Below are 13,051 nucleotides of genomic sequence, written 5' to 3'. Positions count from 1 at the left end.
GGTTTCTCTGTATAGCTCTAGCTGTCCTGGAACTCACTCTGTAGACCAGGCTGGCCTTGAACTCAGAATTCCGCCTGCCTCTGCCTCCTGAGTGCTGGGATTAAACAAGACCTGGTTTCTGAGCCTCAGGTGCTGGTGGCTGTTTGGGAAAACAGGCAGAGCCATGGTGAGATGAACCACAGGAAGATAAATGAGAAAGAGGAGGAGGAAACCCTGAACACAGTGGTCTGGGATACTAAGGGAGAATATATAGAAGTGTCTGCGGGGGCTTAGGCAGATGGAGCTGGGTATGAACTGTTACAACAAGGCTAGCCAGAATGTGGAGGGCTCAGCAACCAGTCGAGGGCCTGGGGATGCGGCTTAGTGGGGAAAGCCACTGTGCATTTGACCAAGTTCAAATTACTAGCACCTACACAAAAGCTAGGCACAGTGGTGTGCAGTTGTAATTCCAGTGCAGGAGGGATGAAGATGCAAAGGCAGGTGGATCCCACAAGCTGCTAGCAAGCCAGTCCAGCTGAAACCACATGTTCCAGGCTCAGTGAGGGATCCTGTCTCAAAAAAACAAAGGGGACAGTGATCGAGGAAGACATTTAAAATTAGCCTCTGGCCTCTACAGATAGCAAAGTACACACACACACACACACACACACACACACACACTGTATTTAAATGAAAAAGGAAGTTGGGTGTGATTAAAACACATTGTATACATGAATAAAATCCCCAAAGAATAGATAGGCAATACACTTAGTTAAAATAAAGAAGCCACCAGGAGGCAGCTGGCTGAGTAAATTATGACACATCATACAATGGTATAATAATGTCATTCTCCAGGAAGGGTTCTACATATCATTAGGACATGTCCCAGTCACTCAGGAGGCTCAGGGGAGAGGAACAGTTGAGCCCAGGAGTTCAAGATCAGCTTGGACAACACGAAAAATACCATCTCGGGAAAAGAGAGATGAGTAAGCCTGCCGACTCCGCAAGTATCTCAGATGAGATGATAACTAACCCTTGTGTGTCAGCATCCTGCTGTTTGGGGAAGGGGAGAGACAGGCAAGTATGGTGTTATTTGCTTTTGTTGGCACAGAGAAACTTTGAAAACATAAATTAAAACCTAGTAAAAGTGTTTGCTGAAGGAGGAGGCAAGTGGGAGGGAGATGGTTCAGAAAGTTAAAGTTAGAAACAACTGGACAGGGAGGCACATGCCTTTAATCCTAGCGCCCGGAGGTGGGGGTGGAGGGTTGGAATCAGGAAGATCACAGTTTCAAGCCTGAGTTACAAGCCAGCTACATAATGTGATCCTGTCTCAAAAATAAAAACTGAAATTAAAACAAAGTCAGACGGGTATTGCATGCACACCTATAATCTCACAAAGCACTTGGGATGTGGAGTCAGGAGATTCGGGCGTTCAAAGTCACCCTCTGCCAGGTAACAAGTTTAAGTCCAGCCTGGGCTACACATGAACTTGCTTTAACAAACAAACAAACAAACAAATGAACAACAAATGAATGAGTAAATACAAAATCAAACAAATAAATGAATGAAAGCAAGCAGGTGGAGATCTTGGTCTAGAAGGGCCTGCAGTTTGTAAACTCCAGTGTCTGAATCCCTTGCTATCTTTTTTTATTTAAAAAAATTTTTAATTTATTTATTTGTGTTTCAGTGCTTTGCCTGTGTATATGTATACCGTGAGATCAGAAGAGAGAGGTTGAGACCTACTATGTGGGTGCTGGGGACTGAACCCAGGTTCTCTGGAAGAGCAACAAGTGTTGAGCCAATTCTCCAGTCCAATTTCTTTTTAAATAACATTATTTGGGCTGGAGAGGTGGCTCAGCGGTTAAGAGCACTGACTCTCTCCCAAAGGTCCTGAGTTCAAATCCCAGCAACCACATGGTGGCTCACAACCATCCGTAATAAGATCTGACATCGTCTTCTGGTGTATCAGAACACAGCTACAGTGTACTTATGTATAATAATAGATAAATCTTTAAAAAAATTACATATTACTTATTTGGGGAGGAGTCGTGGCGGTAGCATTCACAGGTCACGGGGCACAAGTGGAGGTCAGAGGACAACTTGTAGGAGCTGGTTTTTACCTCCCACCCTGTGGGTCCTGGAGATGGACCTCAGGTTGTACGTCCTGGCAGCGAGTGCCTTTATCCGCTGAGCCATCTTCCCTGTCATTACCCAGAGGAGTCTTATTAGGCACACCTCTCAGATTAGTTTATCATCTCTCATGGAAAACAGGATGTGCCTTAATGTGTGAGAGGCTGTAGCCAAGAGCAGTGGCTACCAGATTGTCCCCACAGGATTCTGAGCTGGGTGGGCAAGGGAGACTGGAAACATAGGGTTGCTTTGTTTTTGTGCTGCAAGGGAATCTAACCCAAGCCTTCAGGCTTGATCTCAAGAGTTCTGCCACTGGGCGTCATCACCTCAGGCTCTAAGGATTTCCACCCTGATAGCTGGCGGGAAGGTGAATGGGAAGGGCTAGAAAGAGGGGCAGAAGAAGCCACTTAACTGATGAGAGAATCAAACTGGTGTCCTGGAGGACGAGGGCTGGGGCTTGTGAGCTCACACTGCAAACAGAAGGGCATAATTGCTCGTCTGTGGGAAAACAATGGGCCTGCCTGGCCATGATTGGCAGGCGGAAGCAAGTGTGCTGAGTCAGCTTCTTCAGTCGAGGACCAGGAGGAAGGCCAGGGGCTACACCTGAGGTTGCTAGGGAGACCATAAGGGTGAAGCACCCAGCCCACGGCCTGGCACACAAGGGACACCCTGAAATGTTTGTTCACTTTTCCCCAGAGCTGATCCCTTTGCATACGGGTGCATCTTGGCTGGGAATTGAGGACACTGAGGCCTGCTGTGACCTGCGAATACCAGAGATGTCTGAGGCTGAGGTCTGATTGTCAGCATATTCTAGGCTGGCTCTCACACCACCCATCTCCCCTCCACTGCCTTCAGACACGGGGCAGTCTGCAGATCTAGGTTCAATACGGAGAACCCACCCCCAGGTTCAAATATCATCTTGTCAACACCAGAGCTATGGGAACTCAGTTTCCCTAGCAGAGTCAGAGCCTGGTTTGGGGGTGAGGATGTGGGTGGCCTGGCAGGTAGACTGTTTGCCCAGCATGCAGAAGGCCCTGGGTTTAATCCCCAGCACCACAGAAAACAGGCATGCTGGAGAATGCTGGTAATTCTAGCACTGGAGAGGTTGAGGCAGGAGGATGAGAAATTCTAGGTCATCCTCTGCTGCCTAGGAAGGAGACAGAGCAGGGCCAAGCCTGATTCTCTTTCCTGCCTGAACTTAGTCAACTAGTACCATTACTGCATGCCTGTTCCTACAGTAAAAGAAACAGTCAGATAGCAGGCATCCCTTTGGCACAGACAATAGCCCATCCTGTAATTAATCTCTGCTCAGCCATTACTCAGCAACCTGCAACTTCCTGGACCACTCTGGCATGTGGGGTGGGATCTGGCCCAGGAAGTCACTATCTAACCAGAAACCCCATTCCACCGCGCTAAAGCCTGTGTTCTCTCTGAGTGGGAGAGGTGCTGGAGACATCTTCAGCTCACTTCTATCTGACCCTGGTCTCTGCAGCTAGATCTCCAGAGCTCCCTCCACCACCTGATACCCAGATGAGCCCAGCTGCAGAGCAGCATCTTATTCCCACGTAGAGGGCATCTTATCTCCTGGAGCGCCATGGAGGAGGGCCCTGGAGAGGGGGACTTCCACCTTCCTCTTTCCTCTGGAGAAGTGACAGTGCTAAATGGAAGTCTAGACTGCAGACACCACCCCGCGCCCCACCCCCCAAGGGACCCAAACACTTGCTTAGCTGGTGTTGAAAGGTGTGAACGTCTGTCTGCCTGCCCTGAGCAGGAGGTTTGTGTTTGGTGCTGGGAAGACATTCACTTTCCTATTTATTTACACACACACACACACACACACTGCACACACATATGCATGCACACATATTTGAGACAGAGTCTCACAATGCAATGCTGGCCAGGAACTTGTATGGGACTGTCTCCCCAGTGCTGGAATTAAAGATGTCTGCTACCATATTTTAGTTTGCACAGGCACCATGTGCATGCAGGTGCCCATGGAGGCCAGAGGAGGGTGTGGGATTTCCCTGGAACTGTACCCACAGGTGTTGAGATCTGCTCAGTACGGGTTCAGAGAACCTGACCTCTGGAAGAGCAGCGAGCACTCTTAACTGATGAACCAAAGCTCCTTCCCCCCGCCCCCCATGAGCTGTGTTGGTGGAATTCTAACCCAGGCACCAGCGCAGGAGTGGGGTTGCTTTGGGGACTGACTAGGTTTGAACACCAGCTCTCCTACATCTCAGGACTGTGACCCCAATCATGCAGTCACCTCTCCCAGCCTTCTTTGGTTCCTGTGAAAAGCAAGGTGTTAAGCATTTAGAGTATCATACGATGCAAGGAGAAAATGGGTTAAGGTACCACCAGATGCTCAGCCCACCTGCCTCTGCCGTGCCCCCTGCACTGACTTTGCATGCAGAGGCTCTAAACAGAACCAAGTGTCAGAGAAGAGCCTGCAAGAGAGCAGACTCAACTCCGCAGAGCACCCTAAGAAGGAGAATCCCAGCAAGGCCAGTGAGAAGGGCTAAACAGGTATCCACAAGGTCAAGTTGAAGGTCAGGGAGACACACCCACATCTGAAGGAAAGTGTGCATGTGTACACTTCAAAAGAAATAGAGCTGTGCCTGGTAGCGAAAGACTGTAATTGCAGCTACTCAAGAGAACAGGCAGGAGGATCAAAAAGCAAAGCTTACTCAAGTTCAAGGTCACCCCGGACAACTTAGTGAAACCCTTATCTCAAAATAGAAAGTTGGGCCGGGCAGTAGTTGGCGCACGCCTTTAATCCCAGCACTTGGGAGGCAGAGGCAGGCGGATTTCTGAGTTCAAGGCCAGTTTGGTCTACAGAGTGAGTTCCAGGACAGCCAGGGCTACACAGAGAAACCCTGTCTCAAAAAACAAACAAACAAACAAACAAAAAATACTTACCTGGCAGGGGAGATACCATGATCACAAAGGTGGTTTTCCCAGGGCGAGGCGGCAGAGGCAGGAGAATCTCATGAGTTTGAGGCTAGCCTAGTCTACAGGGTGAGTTCCAGATGGCCAAGGCTACACAGAGAAACAAACAAACAAACAAACAAACAAAAAAACAGCAATTGAGGGGAGTTTAGAAGGACATGTATGTAATACCATTGCAGTGTTGCTTGTGTGGAGAACAGACATATGCGGTCCATCTCTCTAAGCAGAGGGAACATGTGGACACTGTTCATACAGGACCTGGAAGAGATCAGAAGTGAGCTGCTAGATGCTCACCCAGCAACCCAGACAGAGCTTCAAAACAGCAGGGATGGATAAAATCTTCAGAAGAGATCAGAGCTCTAAAACAAACAAAAAGAATACGATTTAAAACACACAGTACTGCTTATGTAAATGACCACTATCAGGACAGCAAACAACTGAAGCAAGATTAATGGCTGCCTCTGGCTGACTGGCTGGGTCAGGGGTGCTGCGGAGGAAGGGAGGTAAAGATAGACATGGTGCCCAGAGTGCTCATATGCTACAGAGCCAACAGTATGAGCAGAGCAACTGTTCAGCACTCTGCACTTTTAAATGACCATCAGAGAGACTAAGTAATTTGCACATGCAGAGCAGGTAAGGAGGGGAGAGAAGATGCCCCAGAACCAGCTCTATTAATGCAAGGCCGTGGTCATCTCTGTCCCTTTCAACCATCAGCACCTGACAGCAGGCAGGCAGGCAGGCAGGAGGCTGTGGGAGGCTGTGGGTGGGGTGGACTGTGTGGCTTTTCCTGTGCTCCAGGTCAGCCCAGAGTCCTGATGGCTGAGCACTGTGGAGGATGGACCACAGCCCTTACCTTCCAGGAACTTGTAGGATGAATACAATGAGGTCATAAGTCAGAAACAGGGGTGAGACAGCATCGTGTACTGTGTAGAAAGATTGCCAGTGTAAGCCAGCAGCTGAACTCTGAGCCCAGGGTCCTCACCAGGGGCCATCAGGATCACGTCTGTTAGGACCTCCACTTAGTAAATTAGGAGTTGAGGCACAGAGAGGTGAAGCCATCCGAGCAAATCACGGAGCTGGAGTTTCCACCCAGGAAGGATCGAGAGGCCATTTATCTATGTATCTATGTATCTACTTATCTGTCTATCTATCTACCATCTTATCTATTTGCCTGTCATCTACCTATCTGTCTATCTATCATCTGTCTATCATTTGTCTATCATCTATCATCTATCTCTCTATCATCTATCTATCTGTCTATCATTTATCTCTCTATTTATCATCTCTATCACCTATCTATCTGTTTATCTACCTATCTGTCTATCATCTTCTACCTGTCTATTATCTGTCTATTATTTGTCTATCTATCATCTATCTATCTGTCTGTCTATCATTTATCTCTCTATTTACCATCTCTCTGTCTATCATCTATCTATCTGTTTATCTATCTACCTATCTATCATCTATCATCTATCTATCTGTCTATCTATTTATCATCTCTTTGTCTATTATCTATCTATCTGTTTATCTACCTATTTATCATCATCTATCTGTCTATCTATCTATCATCTCTCTATCATCTATTTATCATCTATCTATCATCTATCTATCTATCTATCTATCTATCATCTCTCTATCATCTATCTGTCTATCATCTATCTATCTATCTATCTATCATCTCTCTATCATCTATCTATCTATCTATCATCTATCTATGTCTATCTATCTGTCTATCATTTGTCTATCATCTATCTGTCTGCCAATCTATCTGTCTATCATCTGTCTATCATTTATCTATCATCTATCGATATGTCTACCTATCTGTCTATCATCTACCTATCTGTCTATCATCTATCTGTCTATTATCTGTCTATCATCTATCTGTCTATCATCTATCTATCTATCATCTATCTATTTGTCTGTCTATCATCTGTTTATCTGTCTATCATCTATCTATCTATCTATCTATCTATCTATCTATCATCTATCTATTTGTCTATCTGTCTATCATCTGTTTATCTGTCTATCATCTATCTGTCTATCATCTATCTATCTATCTATCTATCTATCTATCTATCTATCTATCTATCTATCTATCTATCTGTTTAGAGTCAGGGTCATAGTATGAAGCCCTAACTGGCATGGTCCAGACTGACCTCAAACTCAGGAATCCACCTGCCTCTACCTCCCAAGTGCTGTGATTACAAACTTGTGCCACCACTGCCCATCCTATGGAGCAACTGCTAGGGATGGAGCTTCAGGCCTTGCCTGTGCTAGGCAGGTGCTCCACCTCTAAACCCAGCACAAAAACTGCAAATGAAATAAACAGGTAAGTTGGGCAGTGGTGGCGCATGCCTTTAATCACAGCACTCGGGAGGCAGAAGCAGGTGGATTTCTGAGTTCGAGGCCAGCCTGGTCTACAGAGTGAGTTCCAGGACAGCCAGAAACCCTGTCTCGAAAGAAAACAAAACAAAACAAAACAAACAAAAAGGAAAAAAGAAATAAACAGGCAAGACTTGCCTGGCTAGGTTTTCCTAATGGGAGATTTCCCTAGCTATTACCCCCTCACACACTCCCCCCACCCTATAACACTTCCACATCAGAGTAGTGTGGTCTGGGCTAGGGACACTTTTGGCAGAACATAGCCTAGTAGTCATGTAGAAGTTCCCACCTAAGGGCTTCCATGTGTGATGGAGTGCCCATTATCAAATGTGTAGTAACATCGTGGCACAAAAGGGGACCTGGGCCACTCAGAGGGTGGCCAGGACCTGTCCCAGATCACCTTGGGTTTCCAGCCTTCACCCACTTTGTATAGCAGGATATGGCTCCCTTCCTCTCTCTCTCAAACCTCGTGCCTTACAGGCTCCTCTGAGAGCCTCTGCAGGCCCAGGGCTGACAGGACTTCTTGCTTAGGTCAGAAAGGCTGCCTGCCTCAGGCCCTCCTTCCCACTCTTCCTGAGATCCCAGTGTTCCGATTACTGCCGCCTCTTCTCCTGGTGCTCAACCCCTCCCCATATCCTTGGAAATTAGAGGTTATGACCATCAGGGTATGAGATCTAGGTCCAGCCTACAACCACCAGCACCTCCCCTTCCATTTTGCCTCTGGGCCCCAAAGGCCACTCAACAAAGTCACCCTCCGTCAGCAGAGACGCGGTGCCAGGAAGAAAACAAGGCCAAAACTGGCCTAAGCCAGGCAGTGTGGCTCCACTCAAGTGTGGTGCACAGGAGCTAGGACCCCAGTGGGTAGGAACTTTTTTTTTAAAAACAAAGTTTGTTTATTTACATATTTTTGTTTTGTTCTACGTGTGTGAGCGGCTTACATGTATGTACCATGTATACATGTGTATACCATGTATGTGCCTAGTATATCAGGAGGCCAGGTAACAGTGTTGCATCACCTGAGCCTGGACTTACAACCGGTTCTTACCCACCATGTGGGTGCTAGGAATCAAATCCTGGTCCTCTGGAAGAGCAGCCAGTGCTCTGAACAGCTGAGCCATCCCCACAGCCCCACCTTGTTTTTGAAGATGAGATCAAGGCGGGCCATTCAGCCACTCACCTGTCAATCAATTAGCTGCCCACATAGTGATTGCTGGTATCTATGGAGTGATGAGTTTGTGTTGGTCATCATCCTGCCAACTCTGTCCCAGTCTGATAGGAAGAGACTCTCTGTCCACCCATCTCACAGTGGAGGAAAAAGATACAAAGAGGGTTGATCAGTGTGTTCAAAGACACACACAAGGAGAAGGTATGGCTCAGATTCAGGTTCAGGAAACCTGGCTCCTGGGCTACGATCTGTTCTCTGTGAAACAACCATCTATATACTCATCAACCTCCCAGCCAGCCTCCAGCCCCCCATCCCATCCCCCATCCCCCAACCCCTATGCAACCATTCCCCATCCCCCATCCATCCACTCACCCATCTCATCCCCATCTCCCCATCCACCCATCCCATCCCCCATGTAACCATCCCCCATCTATCTATCTGTCAATCTCTCAGTCTATTCATTTCTTAGCAAGCTGGCTCTTTGTCTGTCTCTGTCTATATACCTACTTTCCATGTCTAGGCTAACAATCCAGCTGTTTGTCCATCTGCGTGTCCACACATTCATCTGTCCATCCACTCACCCACCCGACTCAACCATTTCTGACCAACAAGTCAGCTGTCTGTCTATCTACTAATGCATCCATCCACCAACTCACTCCCTAGTTAGCAAGCCAACTATCCATCCATCCATCTGCCCCCTAGTTCATCTGTCCATCTATCTATCCATCCATTCCCTAGTCAGCAAGCCAGAAGTCTATCCCACAATCCATTCTATTCCTTCACCTCCTGCCTCTGATTCAATGTATAATAAGAGGAGGAGTATCTATCAAGTCTCTGAGGGCCCAGTAGGGTGTGATGTGCTTAAGAAGCTGGCTGCAGGGCATGGTGGCTCAAGCCTTTGAGTTCGAGGCCAGTCTGGTCTAGACAGCGGTTCCAGGACAGCCAAGGCTGTTATGCAGAGAAACCTTGCCTCAAAAAACAAAAACAAACAAACAAAAAGCAGAAACAAAAACAAAGCAACAACAAAAATAAGTCAGCTTGTAGCATATGGAGTAAAGGAAACATCAAGAAATGAGGAGACAGAGATGACTCCAATCAGGAAGGCTGGTTCATTCCCCATCTATCCATCTATCCAATCAGGAAGGCTGGTTCATTCCCCATCTATCCAAATCAGGAAGGCTGGTTCATTTCTCATCTATCCATCTATCCAAACAGGAGAGCTGGTACATTCCCATCTATCCAGCAACACATCATCCCTACCTCTCAATCACCTTTTACCCATCCATTGCTTGTCTCACCTCTGTAATTTAGAAGGTAAGTAAACGAGAAGAGGGACAAACAGAAGGCGGGGATCCGGGCTTAAGGAATGAATTCTGTTATAAAGAGAATTTGAAGGCAGGTGGTGAGGGCCTGTCACTGAACAAGAGCATTCAGGGCTGGAGAGGTGGCTCGGTGACTTGCTGACAGCATTCAGTTCCCAGCACCCAAGTGCAGACTTGTAACCACTGTAATTCCAGAAGGCCAACTGCCTTCTTCTGGCCCACTTGGGTACCTCCAGGGATGCATGTGGTACACATACATATATGCAGGCAAAGATTCATACACATAAGATAAAATAAATCCAAATCAAAACCATCAGCCAGAGAGAGAGAGAGAGAGAGAGAGAGAGAGAGAGAGAGAGAGAGAGAGAGAGAGAGAAACAGAGAAAGAGGGGGGAGGGAAAGAGAGGGAAAGGAAGAGAGAGAATGAGAGAGAGAGAGAAAGAGAGAGAGAGGATGTACTGCTTCTCTGCCAGTGAATTGGGGACCTGCTAGAGACTAGAAATATCTTACCCCACTGTCCACACTGTGAGGGTTCTAGGGGGCACACTGTAGAGGGGAGAGGGCCGGACCCTGAGTCTGTGTCTTCTTAGGAAGATGGATGACTTTATGCTGTAAGGAAACATCATAATACCCAAGCCCCCACACAGGGCCCCTTGCCTTGGTGTCCTCAGTACCCTCCCAAGACACCCCAGGTGCCTCTGAGTTCCTAACTACCAGAAGTCCCATCTCACCATCAAAGAAGACTCAGATCAAAAATGTTGAAAGTGAGATGGCATCATGGGGCGGGGCTGGGCGGTCTGAGATCACAGCGATAGAAATAGACTAAAGGGGGATGAGGGTCCTTTCCAGGCCTTGTGTTCCTAGAGCTGGGGCTTGGATTACAAGACCGAACTCCGTCCCTTCCTGCGGGGCTCTGCTGTGTCCTGTGGGGTACCACCCGATTCCTCTGGTTCCTTTAGACTTGGCTTCTGCAGTGCACCTTCTAGACTCTTCTGTCGGCACCTCCTAGACAAATCTGTTAGGTCACTGCTTAAGTCTAGGTATAGGAGTTGTGTGTGTGTGTGCCTCTGTGTATTTATGTATGTGTGTACCTCTGTGTGTGTGTGTGTGTGTGTGTGGTGTGTGTCTGTGTGTGTGCCACTGTGTATATATGTATGTGTACCTCTCTGTGTGTATGTGTGTGTGTGGTGTGTGTCTGCATGTGTGCCACTGTGTATATATGTATGTATACCTCTGTGTGTGTGTGTGTGAGCGCATTCCTCTCTGTGTGTATGTGTGTGTGGTGTGTGTCTGTGTATGTGCCTCTGTGAGTGGATGTGACTCTGTGTGTATATGTGTGTGTGCTGTGTGTCTGTGTGTATGCTACTGTGTATATATGTGTACCTCTCTGTGAGTATGTGTGTGTGTGTGGTGTGTCTCTGTGTGTGCCTCTGTGAGGGTATGTGACTCTGTGTGTATATGTGTGTGCATACCTGTGTGTCTCTCTGTCTCTGTGTGTGCCTCTGAGTGTGTCTCTGTGTGTGTGTTTATCTGTGTGTGTGTGTGTATCTGAGTGTAGTGTGTCTCTGTGTGTGTGTATGTGTGTTTGTGTGTGTGTGTCTGTGTGTGTATGTGTGTGTGTGTGCGTGCGTGTGTGTGTGTGTGTGTGTGTGTGTGTGTGTGCGTGTGTGTACACGCCACAGCATACTTAGGGAAGTCAGGCCGTTTGCTGAAGTTGCTTCTCTCCTTTCATACGGGAGATCAAACTCAGGCTGTCAGGCTCGGCTGCAAGCGCCTGCATCTGCTGGGCCATCTCACTGGCTCAGCAAGTGTGGGGAAAAAGTATAGAGTATTCTAACACTCAGAGAGTATACTCAGTCGGTGGAGGGGATGCTACAATTTGAACAGTAGCTAGCTAGCTGTAGACCCTGGGTCTACCACCTGCTGTCTTTGGAGTCCCCCAACCCACCACTGAGGCAAGGAGCATCCGGTGGTAAGGGTGCTTGCTACACTATATAAAGCCAATCTGATCACTATGCACACTGCATTCCTGTAGTTGCACTGCCCACTACATTCCAGGACTAGCTGGTGAGGTAGATGGCTGTATGGGGCCCATTTTGCAGAAGCTTGAAGGTTGCCTGACCTGTAAGGGCGGAGGCAGGCCAGATCTTAGCCTTCAACCTGCAAAGCCCTGATGCGGTTCCACAACACCAGGTGCCCTGGGGTGCTCCGAGGAGACTCCCAGCTGCCTCACCCCAATGGCATTTGCATTTCAACAGGCACATGGCCAGCTACCAGAAAGTGAGATAGTAAGGGGAGAATCTCTGTCTAAGGCCAGGGCTGGAGATGTAGTCTAGTCTCTTGCCTAGAAGTGAGAGAGACCCTGGGTTCAGTTCATCAGCACTTCAGATTAAGAAAAGGTTCTTGGCTAGTGTGGAATTAGCTTTCCAAGCTATGACATTCAGGCTGGGGCCAACCCAGGCCATCTACCCATGGGCCAGGGACCTTTCAAGGACAGTGTCTTCCTAGGAGACCTACTCTGATACAGGGAGAGAGCTTACCCTACTTAGAAAGTCATGTCTTTTCTATTCTTTAACTTTAATGTGGGTGGGTGTGCATTTGCATGCATATATACACTTGTGTGCACTCAAAGGCTAAAGGGACAAGCATGGTGTCCCTTTCTGTCACTGCCTACCTCAGTCCTCTGAGACAGGATCTCTTACTGAGCCTGAAGCTAGGCTGATAATAGTCAGTCTCCTGAGTCTGCCGTCCACAGTGCGGGGTTACGGGTGTATGTGTGGGGGGCACGGCTCACCCACAGTGTGTGGTTACAGGTGTATGTGAGGGCTGCACGGCTCACCCACAGTGTGTGGTTACAGGTGTATGTGTGGGCTGCACGGCTCACCCACAGTGTGTGGTTACAGGTGTATGTGTGGGCTGCACGGCTCGTCCACAGTGTGTGGTTACAGGTGTATGTGTGGGCTGCACGGCTCGTCCACAGTGCGGGGTTACGGTGTATGTGTGGGCTGCACGGCTCGTCCACAGTGTGTGGTTACAGGTGTATGTGTGGGCTGCATGGCTCGTCCACAGTGTGTGGTTACAGGTGTATGTGTGGGCTGCACGGCTCGTCCACAGTGCGGGGTTA

General features: G+C 48.1%; 1 protein-coding gene and 1 long non-coding RNA gene across 3 annotated transcripts in view; one reads left to right on the top strand and one right to left on the bottom strand.

The window, feature by feature from the left end:
• Window positions 1–47: 47 nt before the first annotated feature.
• On the bottom strand, window positions 48–10,508 carry LOC116074287. 2 transcript variants are annotated; one of them, XR_004112165.1, is made up of 6 exons: window positions 10,438–10,508; window positions 9,904–9,978; window positions 8,618–8,739; window positions 5,230–5,316; window positions 414–548; window positions 48–139 (listed from the first exon to the last, which is right to left on the bottom strand). It is a non-coding gene; the product is annotated as an uncharacterized LOC116074287 (long non-coding RNA). The 2 variants fall into 2 exon arrangements; XR_004112164.1 differs by lacking the exons at window positions 48–139; window positions 414–548 and having other exon boundaries at window positions 5,200–5,316.
• A 51-nt stretch (window positions 10,509–10,559) lies between these two features.
• The window catches only part of LOC116074285 (uncharacterized protein 114841037), a 9,462-nt gene continuing 6,970 nt past the window's right edge, over window positions 10,560–13,051 (top strand). Inside the window, exon 1 of the mRNA XM_031346609.1 lies at window positions 10,560–10,691. Within this exon, the coding sequence (XP_031202469.1) occupies window positions 10,683–10,691 (9 nt within the window). The 5' untranslated portion in view covers window positions 10,560–10,682. The remainder of the gene's footprint in view (window positions 10,692–13,051) is intronic.

This window comes from Mastomys coucha, unplaced genomic scaffold (genome assembly GCF_008632895.1).
Source record: "Mastomys coucha isolate ucsf_1 unplaced genomic scaffold, UCSF_Mcou_1 pScaffold3, whole genome shotgun sequence".
Classification (NCBI taxonomy): Eukaryota; Metazoa; Chordata; class Mammalia; order Rodentia; family Muridae; genus Mastomys; species Mastomys coucha.
This window is presented reverse-complemented; position numbering and strand designations above follow the sequence as displayed.